The sequence below is a fragment of the Petaurus breviceps genome, unplaced genomic scaffold (genome assembly GCF_028583685.1).
Source record: "Petaurus breviceps papuanus isolate PSGF00001 unplaced genomic scaffold, PetGlider_PUasm1.0 90762, whole genome shotgun sequence".
NCBI classification, from domain to species: Eukaryota; Metazoa; Chordata; class Mammalia; order Diprotodontia; family Petauridae; genus Petaurus; species Petaurus breviceps.
Genome location: NW_027187339.1, coordinates 4,320,582 through 4,339,061, shown reverse-complemented (window position 1 = coordinate 4,339,061; position 18,480 = coordinate 4,320,582). Strand labels below are relative to the sequence as shown.

At 38.8% G+C, this 18,480-nt stretch overlaps 1 protein-coding gene across 7 annotated transcripts in view; it reads left to right on the top strand.

Annotated features, from left to right (window-relative positions):
• KCNMA1 (potassium calcium-activated channel subfamily M alpha 1) overlaps positions 1 to 18,480 on the top strand; it is a 917,791-nt gene that overhangs the window by 648,021 nt on the left and 251,290 nt on the right. For all 7 annotated transcript variants that reach the window (XM_069068323.1, XM_069068322.1, XM_069068316.1 and 4 more), the window contains exons 10-11: positions 14,245 to 14,355; positions 17,829 to 17,934. In XM_069068323.1, the coding sequence (XP_068924424.1) occupies positions 14,245 to 14,355; positions 17,829 to 17,934 (217 nt within the window). The remainder of the gene's footprint in view (positions 1 to 14,244; positions 14,356 to 17,828; positions 17,935 to 18,480) is intronic.

Sequence of the window (18,480 nt, the reverse complement as noted above, 5' to 3'; positions counted from 1 at the left end):
TCTTTTAACTCAGAATCAAACTTTCCTGGATGATGTGCACCTTCTGGCATATTTTGTCTGGGCATTGCAAAGCTGTATGATACTTTAATGGCCCTAGAATTTTTCTCCCACTAGGATTTTGAAATTGCCTAAAAAGAAAGCCCTAAATGTCTATTTATACTTTAAGGAGAGAAAAACCTCCATTTGTACTGCCAAATTCCATACTATTGATCTATATTTCTGGTCAGGCAGAGAAAACAAAAATAAGAGATGAATTAAAAATTATAAGATGTCATTGGTCAGTAAGAAACCCTATGATTATCTTTTCCCTAGTTAAAAAAAAGATGTACTTTTTTCACTCTCTTTTTTATTTTTGAGATTTCTTCCTGTTCCCTCTCATCTTTCATGTCTCATAAATCTACAAGTTTCATCACCTTTTTAATCACCACATAGAAATTTAGCTTGTTCAGCATAATTCTTCCTGAAGAAAAAAAAAGTGTTATAAAAGCTCAGTTAGTTATAGTTTTAAAGTAACTTTTAAGCAGAATTTTCAAGTTCCTAAACATATACATTGTGATTTCCTTAATGAAAAAGGAACACACCTAGTCCATTACCCTACTTTAAAATTTGCAAAGGTTGTTCTAGATGTGGAGTTTTTAATTTGAGGTCTATGGACCTCCAAGGATAGGGAGGTTTGTAGACTTGCATGGGGAAAAAATACAGTTTTATGTTCTCTAATCTCTAACTGAAATTTAACATTTCCTTTGTTTATTTAAAAATGTTAACCAGAGAAAAGGTTCACCAGCTTACCAAAAGAGTGCTATCCCAAAGTAGATTAGGAACCCCTCTTCTAGATTTGTGAATTCCTGTCCCTCTCAAAGATCCCCAAAGATCCCTTAACCTAAATTGGCAGCCTGCTAAAATACTTAACCAACTACACTGTTGTGAAGTTCTTCAGAATTAACTTAAATCTATGTCACTGCTATTTAAACCCATGATTGACAGAGGTGCCATAATCACTCCAAGATGATATTCCTATTTAGTGTGTACACCTAACAGAGGGCAGGACTGAGACCTAGAAATCTGGCTCAGAGAGTGTTTTAATTGATACTGGGTGAGGGTTAAGCAGAACAAACATCCTCCCACCTCCCATTTGTGCATCATTTCTTGGGCAGCTCTCACTCATGATTCTCAACTCGGGATGTAATGGGGTGGACTGCTCCTATGACTGATGTTTTCTGTGGGATGTCATTGACAATTTCTGAATCACAGACATTCTTTTAATCCCCCCAAGATACTGCTCCAATTGAAATATGTCTGAAGCTTTTCATTTTACACAAACTTCAATTCCTTGTCAAATAAACCATTAAGTTCTCCAATTCTGAGGCTCATGTGACTTCCCAGCTCTTCTCCTCAGCAATTTCTTCATATTTCTAGATTTTAAAAGCCATAAATTAGCAAATCATCAACATATCATCAAGAAGGAACGTTTGGTAGGCATTCCATTCAGGAGGAAACATAGGCCTCAATAACTGATCTTCACAAAGATATGAGGAACTGTAGACAGACAGATACAGTAAATAAAAAGACAAACAGATAATTTGAGTTGACAGGGCACCTTGGATTGATTAAACATTCGGCTTTGATTAGGATTGAACTTTGTTTTTAAGGGGAAAAAAAGAGCTTGCCCTAATACCTTAGAAAAAAAAACGACACTTTAACTACCTCTGAAATTCAGTACTGTGGGTCAGAGACCAAAAGCAAGTGATATTATATGTTGCATTATATCATGTAATATGCCAGATATTACCTTCCAACAAGATGACAGTGTAACCTGAGAGCAGAACATGGCCCATTGTCTGGGCCTGGGTATGGATGCCTCTAGTTTACCATCTGCTTTGCATTCCTTTAAACCCCTATCTTCAGCTCCTCTCAAACATGAAGCCCTATTTAGAAAGATTTAAAAATTGGATGCATATTAAATCAACTGCCAGATAACACTAATGGAATAAAGACCTGTCTCTCCACTCCCCCTTAGCCCCCTCCATAATTCTCCTCTGTCTCCCTTCTTTTTCACCTACTCATCAATGTTCTATAGCTATTGTTCTGAAAGGAAGGGATGGAAATGTAGGCGGGTAATGCACTAGGTGAATTTTCAAGTCACATTCATACTTAGAGTTTTCTCTCAAATAGTGTTACTTTTTTCAAGGGGAACAAACATAATAATCTCTCACTTCTGATTAGCAACCCCCAGGTTTTTCACTACCTACCCTTCCCTTGAATCAGGAGCCCTTGCCAAGTATAAATTTAGTGTTAGAAGAACTGATGAAATCACTTGAAAGTCTGTCTGTTGAATAGTCTATTTCTCCCCATTTGATCAAAATACTTTGAGAAGGAATTCCACCATGTTGGCAACAAAGAGTCAATATGGCAGGCAACAGTCATCTGAGAATACATTCAGTGTGAATTCATCCCATTTAAACCTTTTGCTTTGTTCAGGAAGAGCTAGTCCCAGAGAAACCACGAAGGGCTGAGTTGAGGGAACCCTTGCTCAGGTAACATGGCAGAGGCTTTGCTGGAGTGAGCCAATCTTTGGTCAGTAACTTTTTTCTAAATACACCAACCCTGGCAATGCATGAATGGAGCCATGATTTCATCAACTTAGCAAGAAAATTCTCCCTAACAGTGCAAATGCAATCTATTATTTTGCATTTAAGTCTGAAGGGATTGCCGTCAGCACTTAAAAGGTTAAATGACTTGGGTACTCAGATCTAGACCTGGAGCAAACCTCAGATGCCTTCTACTCCACCTCTTTTAAAAGATGAGGAGAATGGAGCCTAGAGGAAGTGGCAAGGATCATATAGATAGTAAGTATCAGAGCAGAAATTGTACCCTAATCTTCTGGCTTCAGATTCATCATTCTTTCTCTCTCTCCATTCCCCTGCCCTGGTAACATAGGATCACACAACTAAGTAAGTAAGAGAGGCAGCATTTGAATCAATGTCTTCTTGGATGATTTTAGGCCCCTACTTACTAGGCTAGGCAGCTACTAAATCATTCAGTAGATAACTTCTAGTGGATTGAAAACATGTCTAAATAAAATAAACACTCAATAGTTAAATATAATAAAATGGTAAAAATCATCACGGAGAAAAAAGATTGTTAATGTAGCGAAGTATGTGAGAGGTAAAGAATTACCCATTTGAGAGCACTCTGTGTCCGAGAAATTCAGGAGGGAGCCACTTCAGTTTAATACAAGAGTAATAAGCAACACCAGTCCCTGAGAAGCCATTGTTAATGACAGAGGGGACAACAAGAAGGATGAAGAATTCAAAGGATCAGAGCAGTAGCTGAAGGTTTGTTTGATTCTGCTGTGTTAAAGTTACAGAAAGGTTTGTCCTAGAAGACTGTATCAGAAACCTTCCCCTGTAGCATGTGTTCACCCTGCGTGCCACAGCACCCACAGGTTCCTGTGACATGCGTGCTGCAAGCATGGGAGGCCCTGATATGTGGGTGTAAGTGTGTGGTGTCTTCCTCTTGCTGTGTCTGAGTATGAGTTCTCTGTGAATTCAAGCAGTGGCGACTGGTTTGGCCACTATACCAGAAAGAGAATGGGGCAGGAAAGGAGGTGCCAACCCCTTACATTGATCAGATTTCAGTTCAATGTAAGGAAGACCTTAGCAATTAACATTCTCCAGCAGCAGAATGGCTTAGCTTTTTTTCAGTAATGATTTTTCTATCATTTGAGGGATGTCCAGGCAGAGGTTTGTGACCACTTGTCAAGGATATCTCATAAGGGTGGGTCTGTATGACCTCCAAGATCCTTTCCAAATCTCTAATTGTAGTTACTGGGCTGTCCAGAGATTCTGTTTGCTTTGACATAAGATCAAGGACAAAGAGGAAAAACTCTTACATGCACACACACATACATACACATACCATTCAATCAATAAGCACATATTATATACCTACCCTGTGCCTAAGAATATATTAGGTGCTTGGAATACAAAGATAGAAAGGCAGAAGTGAAAATAGTCCCTCCTCTTAAAGAACTTCCTTTTTATTGAGAGAAACAACATATGTGTGTATATACACACAAATACATATATATACACACACATGTGGGTATACACATATGTAAATATGTATACAATACATGTAGATTATATGCATGTATATGTGCATTGTATATTATATATAACATTTATATAAAACATATAACATACACATATATGATATGTATATGCAATGAATGTTTCTATAGCTCCTACTATGTGGCAGATACTGTGCTAAGTTCTTTATCAGCATCTCATTTGATCCTTACAACAACCCTGGGAAGTTGGATCTATTATTCTTCTAATTTTACAGATGAGGAAACTAAGGCAAATAGAGGTTAAGTGACTTGCCAAGGGTCACACAACTAGACTCAAGTATTCCTGGACTCCATAGCAGCCTCTAATGTATAACATGTTATGTATGTTTCCACACACACGTGTGTATATGCACATGTATACACATACTCATATATGTTTGTATATATATCCCTTCACTACACATCATATATAATGTATAACATGCAAATGTATACCAGGCATCCCCAAAATCTTAGTAATTCTGAGCTGTTCTTTTTAAAAATGAAGGAATACTTAGTTATAGTTAAGCAATTACTTAGTAAGCAATTACTTTTAAGTGATTAAGCAATATTTAAAGTATATAGCTTAAAAGATCACTAAGACACTTTTATAATAGGTTTAGTAAGACACGATGCTTTGGGGACACCCTATAAAATGCAAAACGATTTTGTGGGGAAGAAGGTGCTAGGAGCTGGCAGGAGTGTGTATCATGGTGGGTCTCATTTAGGAAGTGGAATCTTAGTTTAGTTTTGAAGGAAACTAGATTTTCTAAGAGATAGAGGTGAGGAGTGAGGACATTCTGGGCAGGGAAGGAAAGTGAGTCTCTTTTCTGCCATTTTTATTTTCTTATCCTTCTGAACATGGTCTTATAAGGCCCATACCAAAAGGAAGATTAGTCAGTGGGTACTGCCCAGGCTACTCAGATAGGTACCACATAGGATCGTGGGATTTTGAAATTATCTAGTTCAATGCCCTCATTTTACAGTTCAGTAAACTAAGGCCCATTCCCAAGGTCACACAGTTAGTTGAGTAACAGAGCCAAGGCTGTATTTTAAAAGTACTTAATGTCTGAGTTGAAATAAACAACTGATTGCAGTTCCAATGGTGGGGATTTCAGTTTATTCCAAGGAAGAACTTTCTAATACTTAGAATTGCCCCAAAAGGAAACGAGCTGTTTCTTGAGATAGTGAGTTCCATGTCATTCAATGTATTCAAGTAGAACTGATTGGATGACTGCTTGTTGGGGATGTTGGGAGATGTAGTCATGGTTTTGAAAAAAAAATATCTCCAAAGTACCTTTTAACTATGATATTCAAGATTTATGGATTATGTATTGGCAAAACCTTACCACTTATTGTAATAACAGATTTTTAATATATAGCTTGTGATTATGGTGAGGATAATCTGTCAGAGACGACTTCTGTAATGCCCTAATTTGGGGATATAGGGATGGGACACATGGTCTACAGATGGCCATGGTCAGATTATTTCCAATGGGCAGTTGGGCATTTCATCTAGTTAATGTCTCTGGGGAGCCAATTCTCTTTGTCTTGATGGACCTAATTTTTTGAGTTGCCTTGGCTAAAACCTCAGGCCATTCTTCTGTTTCCATTAGGGAAAAAAAAATCATTCTTCTCTACAATAGCACATCATCTACCTTCTGCATTTCATTGACGGCAGAATATGGAGATCATTTTTCCCAGTAATAGTAGATTATTATTATTATAAAAATATTATTATTATACTTTTGTGATCAAAAAATAGTCATGGAACATGGGAGTAGGAAGACAGATTATTTCATCTCTTGCTTCTCCTTGGTTTCTTCAAGACTGTGATTAGTTTATGAATTGTAATTTGTTTTAATAAAAAAAGATATATATATATATACATATATATAATTGACTTCTTTTCCTTATATTCTATTCTCTCACAAACTCAGTTTTAGAGTTGACTAGTGCTAAAATGTTTAAAGCTATACCAGGGACTTGAAGGTAGTAGCATTATACTCATTGGGATTGCAAGGAGTCACCGAATTTTCAGAGTCAAAATTGGCCATCTAGTCTGATTTATAGATAAAGAAATCTCCACTACATAACTCCACAAGTATGTCATTCAGCTTCTGCTTAAATACCTCTACTACTTATTGGGTATGTGTGTGTTTGTACATACATGTGCATGCGTGTGCAGCAAGCCACTACCTTTAAGGGCAGTTCACTCTACTTTTGGCAGCTATAATTTTTAGGAATTATTCCTGATGTCAAATCTAAATTGACTTTGCAATTTCCAAATGTCTTTCATTTATTCTGCCCATTTCTTCTCATTCTACCCTGTGGGGACAAACAGAACAAATCAAATCTCTCTTCCACATAAAAATCCTTCAAATGCTTGAACATAAATATTATAACCACTCTCCTCTCCCAATCATCTTTTCTCCGGACTAAACTTTCTCCTTTCTACCAACTGATTTTCATATGCCATGGACTCAAGGTCCTTCACTAGCTTAGTTATCTTCCTTTGGAAGCTCTTTTGTTTAACCATGTCCTTTTTAGATGGTGCCACACGTAATTGAATTCAGTGCACCAAATGTGTTCTCACCAGGGCAGGGTACAGAGATATTGTCATCCTATTATGGGAAAATGTTATTTTCTTTAATATCATTTTATTTTTCCCAATTACATGTAAAGACAATTTTTAACATTCATTTTAAAATAATATTCGAGTTCCAAACTTTCTTCCTCCCTCTCAAACCACACCACCCCCCAAGATGGTAAGCAGTTTGTTATAGATTATATATGTGCAGTCATGTAAACCTATTTCCATCTTAGTCATTTTGTGAAAGAAAAAAGTTAGCAAAAAAAATTACAGCTTTCAAAAGGAAAAAAAATAAGAAAGTGAAAATAGCATGTTTTAATTTGCATTCAGACTCCATTATGTCGTTCTCTGGAAGTGGATAGCATTTTCCATTGTGAGTCTTTTGAAATTGTCTTGGGTCATTGTATTGCTGAGAAAAGCTAAGTCAGTCACCATTGATCATTGTACAATGTTGCTGTTCCTGTGTAAATTGTTATCTGGTTCTGCTCACTTCACTTTGCATTTGTTCATGCAAGTCTTTCCAGGATTTTCTGAAATCTGCCTTTTCATTATGGTAATACAGTAATACACATTCCATTATATTCATAGACCATGACTTGTTCAGCCATTCCCCAATTGGTGGGCATCCCTTCAGTTTCCAATTTTTTGCCACCACAAAAAGAGCTGCTAAAAATATTTTTGTACATGTCAGTCCTTTTTCCCTTTTTAATGATCTCTTTGGGATACAGACCTTGATGCAGTATTGCTGGATTAAAGGGTTTGCACAGTTTTATTGCCCTTTGGGTATAGTTCCAAATTGTTTTCCAGAACAGTTGGCTCAGTTCACAACTCCACCAATAGTGCATTAGTGTAACAATTTTCCCACATTCTCTCCAACATTTACCATTTTCCTTTTCTGTCATATTAACCAATCTAATGGGTATGAGATGGTACCTCAGAGTCATTTTAATTTGAATTTCTCTAATTAACAGTGATTTAGAGAATTTTTTCCATATAGCTATAGATGTCTTTGATTTCTTCATCTGGAAAATTCCTGTTCACATCCTTTGATCAAAATATGCTTTTCTTCATGTAGCCCAAGATCACATCAGATTTTTTGACTGCCACATCACGCTGATGACTCATGTTGAGTTTGTAGTCCATTAAAACCCCCACATTGTTTGCAGACACACTAGTATCTAACCCTGCCTTCCCCATCCTGTACTTCTGAAGCTGATTTTTTAAAAAAATTCAAGTGTATGATTTTACATTTCTCCCTAATTAATCTCATTCATATGATCATTTGGGATCTTGATTCTACCCCCATTGTGTTGACCATCCTTCCAAGCCTTGTGGCCTTTTCTTATTTGATCAGCATGCTTTATTTGTCTTTAGTCAAGTCATTGATTAAAAATATTAAAAAGCACAGAGCTAAGTGCAGTTCTCTGCGACATTCCCCTGGACATCTTTGCAAGTTGATGCTGAACCATTAATGACAACTCTTTGAGTAGTGGAATAGACATATTATCCAGCTGTTAATGAGAAACCAGAGAGTAAGTGAAGAGAAGGAACAAGTGTGAAGATCTTGGGTAACCTTTCTCCCATTTTCTGAATGAAGCCTAAGGGGATAAAGCTGGGAAGATAGATGAGAATAACCCTGAATGACAGGATACCAATCACAGAAAGCTCAGGGCACTGAGCCTGTAGTCTCTTCAAGCAACTTAAGGCCATGACTAGTATAGATGACTTAGTAAAAAAAAATAATTAATTTAATTTAATTTAAAAAACAAAACAAATCACCAGAAGACTTATGAAGCTAATAGCTCTTCTGAAAACCATGGAGAGACAAAGCTTGGTAAGACCGAATGACTCAGCCTCAGCCAAAGAGGGAAGACAGATGTTTAGTCCTGACTGACCAATATGTGTTTGGGGTTTCTGGGCCTTGCTCCCCACCCTCCCTTCTTTCTCTCATGATGAAATGCTGGTATGTTCCCTTGGCAAGTACTTTTCTAAATGCATTCCCCAGCTGTGTCAGACAGCTACCAATGGTGGATGGGGGAAGGGGGAGAGAGATGAGAGGTCAGATCAAGACAGCATGATTAGAAGGCTCAGCAGAAAGACAGAAAAGAGATTCAAGCATATGTATTTGATATAAATATTATAGTTTTACAGAGACATCTAGATCAATACATGCCACATTTCATTTACCTCCTTGAAAAAGTGAGCACAATGTATTCAGCGAAAGCTGTATAGGATTTTCAATTTACTTCATATGATTTATTATGACAGGATGGCTATGGGTTTTTTAAGTTCTTTATACTTGTTCCAGTAAAAATGGATAGAGTATCTTTAAAAATAAACAGCCCAGAGCCATGCATTTTATATTGTCTTCCTGAGTAAGGCAAGAACTGTCTAAGATCTCTGCCTGTGGGACCTGGCTGGAGTCATAATTATTTTAGTTTTCACTCTTTAGCTGAGTCATTTCAAGGGTGTTTTTGTCTTGGACTCCCACAAGGAGCCTCAGGACTGGAGATAGTGATTTGGAAGAGTTGGGTACAGAGAAAGGAGACTGTCTCCTTTCTCTCTGACATGGTGAGGGACCCCAGAGTGTTCTAACCAGGTCAAAGTTCCTTGCAATTTAACCTTTGAAAGGTCATCTGCTCTCTTCCTGCTGAGCCAACACTGAATGTATGTCCTAGCAGAATGCCAATGTTTTGGGCACTTTGGGAGGTGCCAATAGAAGTCACTAGTAAAGTTCCTCCGTTTTCCCAACAGGATGCACATTTTCAGGATTCTGTGTCCCTTCTGACATTATCTACCTATTTCCATGCTACTTGGTGACTTGGTTGCATGTCTATTGAGTAGACGGATGGTCTAGTCCATCTCTGAAATGGTGTTAATTTGGCAGTGGTAAATGTTATATGTAGATACTGTGTCCCCTACCCAAATGATACAACTTTTTATCTTCAAATAAGCACTGGTAGAACACCAAGTGCCCAGAACTAAATATGCTTCTGGTTAGATAACTCTTTGGAAAATGAGAAATCTACTTTTAATTAATTCATTAAGCAGCTTCTCTGTGCCAGGGCTCCCCATGTTTGCACAGTTTTATACTTATATTTGTGTCTGCCAGACTCTAACACTACCATTGTGTTCCCAATAATGACACCTTCTACTACTTTGGCTTTAATTTCAGGACCTTCTTCTAGCTCAACTGTATCTTTAAGGCAAACATTAAGAATAATTTCACTTCTTGCCTTAAGAAAGATTTAATTGGGGTATCAACTGGGTCTTTCTGCAGCTCCTAATTCTCAGGCCAAAATACAGTAGATGTGAATACTTCTGACAATGAGAGGTAAATGGTAACTCAAAGTTCAGGTATTTGATGAGGGAGTAAATGCAGATTGGAAATTCTAATGCAACTTAGTGTTAGGAAGTTGTCTGACACACAGAGAGGTTCAGTAATTTGTCCAGGGTCACTCATGCAGTACTGTCAGAGGCAGGACGTTGAATGTCTTGAATGTAGGTCTTTCTGGTTCTGAGCACAATCTTCTATTTGCTACACAATTCTTCTAAAAACCTGTGGGTAGAAGCATTATGTTAATTAAAAATACTTATTAAAATTCATCAATAGAATCATTTACAAGTGTTTTGAAAGCTCTTTAGCCTAAGTTGTCTTGAGCTTCCTAGCCTGACTGACTTGTTTTAGGTCAGTTATATTCTTTAATAGAACTAGCCCTCAGCAAAATTGTGAAATGAGACAATAATTCTCTCTGGTAAATCTTCTGTCTGAGTTTCCTTTTTTTTTTCTCTTCAGTTCTCTTCTCTATGATTCTAACACCCATTATTCTTGGAATACTTCATCCCCTTTCTCTAAGGAGAAAGTAGACATGACAGATTAATATATACATACTAAAATATGAGAGACTCAATGCGTAACCTTTCAAGGGTCATTGTGAAAAAGGACTATAGGACTCCATAGATATTAGTTTTTATGAGTGGAACGTAAGGTTGTGTGGTACCTGAGGTAGGGTCGTTTGTTTTTTGTTTTGTTCTACTGAGGGGTAGAAGAGGTCCGTTCAACAGTGTAAAAATTATGAGAGACTTGTTTTTGCAAGAATCTCTTGGGTTCTTGTTTATCACAGTCCTTCCTAATATGTAGCACTCAAACACACTTCTTTGTACCAGTTCAGTGTGGTTGTCAGTTAAAGGATATATTTAGGAAAGCATAATGATTGAGGGTACGAATATGGAGCCTTCCCATTTTAGTAATTTTCCTACTTCCCTCTTCCACTCCCTGCTCCCAAACTGTTTTCACTGAAATTTTCAAAAGCCCTGAAAATATTCCCGGGAAATAAATCTTCTCCTTTCACCAGCCTTCCATCCCGATTCTCCAGTGCCTATGGCTCCCCCTCACCAGAAGAAGTAGGTCCTCAAATGTTGATGCTGAATTAGAGAGGCAGTCTCTTTCCCATCCATCAATTTTAACTGCATTCAAACATTTTCAATATGTTGGCTCCTTGATAACTTTCACTGTATGGAAAACAAAATGGAGGGAAATGATTATTGGCACAAGAAGGGGAAGCCGTAAATCTTCAAATCAGATATAGGACAGATTGGAACAATATGGGTTTTCCAAGGTTTCTATGATAATATACCTAATAACTCTCCTTGGGCAAAAAGGCAATCTGTTTTCAATCAATCTCTCTTTTCTGAGCAAAAATACCAATTATATTGAAGGGAGGTTTTTTCCTACTTTTTTTTTTTGATAGAGACTACTCTCCACCCTCGAAATCATTCTGAGACTGAAAGATATATATTTTCAATTGTCTTCTGTGTTACTGGACAGCTAACACCAAATGAGAAAAGTCAATTCCTTTTCCTTTTTTTCCTATTTTTTTTTTTGTTGGCTGTATTTGTCCACTTCTTAAGAGAAGTGAAAGCTAATTAAAGGCTTAAAGGATAATATTGATTGCATTGGAATATATTTTATATGTCCATAGCATAATTCCAATTGACTGAACCCTGGTTCCTTGTAAGTCTGGGTGGGTCAGCTTTGTTGAACCTTCTGATTCAAGACATTGATAGGTTGATTCAATTTAACATGGCATGATATAGCTCGGCACAGCTCAGCTCAGCTTGGCTATTACATGATGGCCCTTGAGCAGACACCGAGGGAGTGGCACAGCAATGCCTAGACTTTTGAGCCTTAAGGTTTTCACTCAGTTATAAAAGGAGGAGAGTTTTCCACCTCCCTACCATATCAGGAATCAATAGGACCATTTTGGGCTTACTGGGCTCTCTGAAAGAATTCACTGATGTTATAGAAAGCTGCATGAGTGCCATCAGAACCGTGGTTTTCATCATTAACAACCAAACTAGGGAGGTCCCAAGGCATGCTTTCCATTAGCCATCATTGTCCTAACACCTCATTCATTTGAGTCCCTTTTCTTGCTCACACCTATGTTCTATTCATGCATATTTTTCCATACCCTGTAGTACATATTTTATCACATATTTAGGCATACATATGCATTATTCACATATGCCTATATGTCTAAATTTATCTAGATCTAGATATTGTGGGCACACAGATAAAACCAAATGGTGGTTAGCAATGATCAGAGTTAAGAGATGTATATAGTCCTGGGTGTTGATGTAATAGCCCCATTCGACCTCCAAGGACCATGATTAAGAACAAAGATTAAAACATCTCCTTGGATGCAGTACATTAACATCCCTTCCTCCCCTTTATAGCTCAGTTTGCCTGATCGCTAACTGTACCACCGTAACAATAACACTTCGTAATGGCGATATTATTAACTGCATCGTGCGTATTATTGATTTACTCTTTGTTCTGCATCATTATCCTTTCACCAATGAGTTTACTGCATCATTCTCACATACTCAGTCAAGCACCAAATTACAATGATAGGCCAGCCTCCTGTAATGGCCTCTAATGGAACATTGCATAAGTAATCATTGCTGCCTCCCATTATGCACTGCTTCCAGCCAATGAGGGCTTGGACTTCTTGGAACACGCACAGAGCAATTATGAAGTGGAGGAGACCTGGCGGTTCTCAATTTTACCCAGGAAATTACCTTGTTTCATATTTGCCACCTGCTGGTGCCTCAAACCCCAGCCAGCAAAGCTGCAGGCATGGTTGGGACCTTTTGTTGTCGCCACTGGCAGGGTCCAAGGCTGAGGTCAGCACTGGAGACTGATAACATTGGAGACATGCTGTTATTATGACCCTCATCTCCCCCCCCCCCAAAAAAAAATACTGGCATCTCTCCAGGCTTCAGGGTTCTTGGCCTTGGTCTTCACCTGTGCATTTTGGTAGCTGAAGTGAATACAGTCAAAGGCAGAAGAGAGATAACAGACTTAACACTTTATCCCTCATTCCTAGAGGAGTTAATCACTATGTGAACCCAGAGTAAGGGCAGAGGCTGCTGACCCCAGTATTTTGCCCTCAAAAAAGTGGCCTCTCTGCAGTCAGGAGCATCCATATTCCATCAGAGTTCATAGAAAGGGCACTTACTGTGCATAGAGGCAGAAGACCAAAGATTGAATCCTGCCTCTGCTACTTACCAGGTGTGTGAACTTGGGCAAGACATTTAATTCTTCTGAACCTTGAGCTTCTTATCTGTAAAATGGAAATAACAATTTGGGTTTACTTGTTGTACAGGTGTTGCTAAACGTTTTGCTACATAAATGGCAGTCATGACTGCATACCTACTTCCTCCTCTACCATTTGGAGGTGGCACATAGACCAAGATGGCTTCTCCTTAGCACCCTCTCCTCCATTTACCTGCCCATAAGCCCTCTGTCATACATGGCCATCCCATGGAGCATAACCAAGCCAGCCAGTGATGCAGCAGCCCCGATAGTCCCATCTTTGATTCCGAAGGCGTTCCATTCTCATTTAGCTCTGAGTAATGCCCACTTACTGTAAAGTGTTACATGCTCCCATTGTTGGAGGAGTTATGGCAGAAAAATGCAAAATTTCCTTTTAACTGCTTATGGCCAGCAGAGCCTATAATGTGTCAAGACACACATTAGCTGCCCTGATAAAACAGTCTGCTTTCATACACACAAAATCATCGTTTCAGCAAGATTTGTTATCTCATTACCTGATAAGCTGTATGTCATAAACCAAACCTCCTACAGTAAATCTCCTGAGAGGAGGCTTTGTGGGCAGAAAGGGAGAGATAGGAATCTGCAAAGGGGCTTGATAATGTAGCATTTAAACTCAACCATAATGCCACTTATTGTTAAATGCATAAAACTACTTGGCCAAATGGTTTGGCTTTTAATAGGATTTTGTGCAGCATCAGGTGAGAACCCATATGCCTTTTTAGTCCCTAAGTCTCTAAGCACCTGCTAACACCTCAGTTTTGCCTCCTGGGCCTCAGGGGGAAGGGCAGCTGGATTTTTAGGAATGCAGCTCGAGGAGACCAAGGCTTCCTTCACAGCTGCCAACTCTTTCTCTCTCTTGCCCATGGGGGGCAGGGTTATCTCTGGTGCCAGGGTTCACTAATCCAGCCTCTCTTGTCACAGGCATATCGTTGTCTGTGGGCACATCACTCTGGAGAGCGTGTCCAACTTCCTGAAGGACTTTCTGCACAAAGACCGGGATGACGTCAACGTGGAGATTGTCTTTCTTCACAAGTAAGGGGCACTCTGTCCAGGCTGCAGTCCGTCATTCAGTCAGTCAACAAGCATTTATTAAACATTTGATATGTGCCAACCACTCACTACGTGCAGGGAGTCAAAGAGCAACAGAAGTAAACATGGTCCCTGCCTCCAGGCAGTTTACATTCCAATGAGGGAGACAACATGCAAACAACAACATAAATACAAAGTACATATAAACATGTAAAATACATGTAATCTGTGATTTCACACGGTGAAAATGAAATGTAATCTCAGAGGGAAGTTTAGGGTGGTAGAAGAGCCCAATCCCTGATGAATTTAGTAAGAATCTCAATGCAAATAGCTGAATAGAAACTATGTAGATGTGTTGGATGATACAAAGTTGCATAAAGTACTTCCCTGGCCTCAGAGTGCTTACAGTCTAGCTAGGGAGAGAAACAATGAACGTCATAAAAGTTAAACGGGATTACTTCACTATTTCAAAATGTCTGTCACTTCATTAGTAATAATACAAATGATGAGGAGGACATTTACTTACTGCTTTATGGTGTGATCCTCACACTACCCCTGTGAGGTAGGTGCCTTTCTGGAAGGAAGGAAAGAAACATTTATTAAGAACTTATTGTGTTTCGAGCATTCCAAACCTGAAAACTGCTAAGCACTTTACAAATACCATCTTGTTTATTCCACGGTTGTACAGGAACCAGACTGAATGAAATCAACAAATGCTAGAAATTAGGAATTGATTTATTGTTTTGTTGATTGTCTAGACTTAAGTGGCAGAGAAAATGTTAATAAATACAAAGTATTAACTAAGGTGAACAGTGAGAGCTAGTTCTTAAAATTTTACCAGCACAACACTGGTGTGATTATCTTCATTTTATAAATGAGGAAACTGAGGCAAGACATTAAGTGGCTTGCTCAGTGTCATACAGCTAGTAAGTGTCTCAAGTCAGGATTTGAACTGGGTCTAGTTTCACCTGGGTAGATATGGACATTCTTTCCTGTAATACTGAATACCTCTCCATACCTTTTCAGAAAGTTTTATGAGTTGTTGATGCTTCCAGAATTCTTCACCTGGTGATTGAGCCTGTAGTAATTGGCTTTCGCAGATGTGGCTAGTCTGGCAAACTATATATACATTGCCAATCTACATTAAAAGCATTTTGTACTTGAAAATGACTAGCTAGACTAGACGTGCTGGTGCTTGTGCTCTGGGGGCATAACTTTTAAGAATTCAAAGTGAGTTTCTCACCATAATAAAGCATCCTTAAAGTGAAGGAAATAGTACTGATGCATGAGTCAAGTATCTCCAAAGAGAAGATTTCTACCTACAAGAGTTCCCCATTAGTTCTATACTGAGGGAAAGAATACAATTGTTAAATATTCCTCAAAAAATGTCTTTGTTGCCCTAGCAATCCGGGTCAGTTTGACCAGAATCTCTTAATAATATCTGGGTGTGCTACCCCCGCAAGTATTAATTCATCCTCATGGGCTAGACATCAGAAGCCAGGAATGAATGATTGATTTAGAATGGCTCAAAGGCCAGTAAGAGTGTTGTCTAATTGGTTCATCCATTCATTCATTCAGCATTTATTGATACATTTTATGTAAAAGGCACTCTAATTGGAGCAGAGGATAAAAAGACCAAAAAAAAAAAAATGGTGTCTGCTCACAAGGAGCTTACGTTCTATTAGGGAGATATACAATAGACATGAATAAATGCATAAAAAATTTGTACAAAGTAATTTTGGTAGGAAAAACACAAACAACTGGGCATATGAAGAAAGGACTTATATGTAGGACTGTAGGACCTGACTGTACCTTGAAAGAATATGGAATTCCAGGAGGCATCCAATCAGAACACAAAGAGAACTCCCCCAAAGAACATTCTTTCCCCCCTCCTTACTCACACTGCAGATCTTTAGGTCTGACCTAGACAAGTCCCAATTAAAGAGTAATATTGGTCAAGAACTATATAACAAGAAGTGCAAGAGCAGTTGTTCCAAGACCTTCTATAATGGAACCAAAGTTCATGTTATTAACCTTCCTCACCCTCCTGTCATTAGATTCTCTTAGTCTAGAGGTAGCAAACACAGTACTCCTGAGAATGACCCAAACCAGATTCAAATGTAGATCCTATCTGATTTTAATATATCAATTATATTGATAAAAAATAAATATATAAACTTGAGGTTTTCTAAATCAATATGTGGTCCACAGAGATCCTTATTTATGGTTCAGTGGTACCTGGTTCTAGTTTGATACCAATGTCTTAGACCACCTTCTATACCTCTCCCTTACCCCTGGCTCTAAATTATCGAGCCTGTGATCTGGCTGTGCCTTGAGGCACTGAAAATATGGTCATTGTACCCACCAATTTCCTCAATTTAAGAGGACCCCCCCCTCCCAAAAATCAAAGAATCATTTATTTAGAGATGGGAGTAAATTAAAGATCAGAGTGCAACCCCCTTGACTGATCAGGACACTGAGTCCCCGAGGGACCTAAGGATTTGCCTAAGTTCCCAGAAGTAGGAAGTAGTCACCCACACCTTTTTGTAAGTATTCTTTTGAGCCTTAGTTTTATTTGCAGAGCTCCCTTGCCAAAGGGGAAACCTACTAGATAGAGAAATTAGAAAGAAGTGACCAAAGACCAGAGTAGGGAGAGTTGAAAAGTGCTTGTAAACCTATGGTCTAAGGACCATGGGGTTAAGCTATAAGGAGACACCACCTGGCTTTTGGTTTTCCATCTGTAAAATGGGAATCCAAAAAAAATGGCCTATCTCCTTCCATTTACTCTGTATATATCTTGCATGTACCTAGTTATTACATGTCTACCCCATAAGATAAAAACAACAGCAATGATAATAATGATGATGGTAGGAAAACAATGATGATGAAAATGACAAAAATTTCCCATTAGAATTTGAACTCCATGACAGCAGGGGCCACTTTGCTTTGTTTGATTTCCCAGCACACAACGCAGTACCTGGTGCATAATACTTGAATCTTATTGACTGACTGAAAGACAGAAGTTATGAGAACAAAAGACAGGAAGACGGAAAGACAGGAAGTTATGAGAACAAAATGATCCACTCTGTGTTAGGAGTCAAGCAGCATTCCTTTACTCTAGGTATAGCATTTGCTACTCTGTTCAGTTACCTTTTGAAATCATCAAGCAAATAGTATCCCTGTAAAGAAAAGCCTCTTTTCCTGGGATCTTTACCTCATGGACCAGTCCTGAGCTCATGTGTGTTTCTCTAAAGACCCAGAAGTTTGGAGCATCACCTGTTCCTTGGATTAGATGTCAGGGTTTCAGGTCGCCTGAGCTTCTCACCAATGATGCAGCATGTGGCAGTTTTGAAAGGGGGAAGACCTTACTTTCTAAGCCTCTCTCCGTGGGAACTTCAGGCAGTGGGGAAGTCATGAAAGTGAGAAAGTCAGAGGTGGGGATCTTACTGAGATGCTTCTGTTCTTTCCTTCCACAGTATTTCCCCAAACTTGGAGCTTGAGGCTCTCTTCAAACGTCACTTTACTCAGGTGGAATTTTATCAGGGTTCAGTTCTCAATCCACATGACCTGGCGAGAGTCAAGGTAAGGTGCAATTGGCTACTTCAGCTTTCAGGTCAATTCAATGAGCCTATGTAGATGCCTACTGTGGTGCTGATGAGATAAACACCAAACTCCCCGGTCTTCCAGCTTACAGTCAATGTTTTGTTTTGCTTTGTTTTTTTGGGGGGGGGGCAGGGGTGTTTGTTTTTTATCATATAGGGAAAGCAGCAATTAGAGGACATCCCAGGATATTAGGGGTGATTCTAACACCTCTTGTAAGACAAATGGGAACCCAGGGCTTTAACAATCAGCCCCCATGTCCTGGGATTTGTTACTAGTACAGAATAGGAAGAGAAAAAGCTTTGTTCTTTCCCCTTGAACTTCATATATTCAGAAAAAATCCTAATCAATTTTTCTCCCATTCTTTTTGTTACCTCCCTCAGAGTGCATATAATTGGCCACTACTAAATAAAGGAGATCAGGGGCGGCTAGGTGGCACAGTGAATAGAGTACTGGCCCTGGAATCTGGCCTCAGACACTTCACACACACACACACACACACACACACACACACACACACACACACAC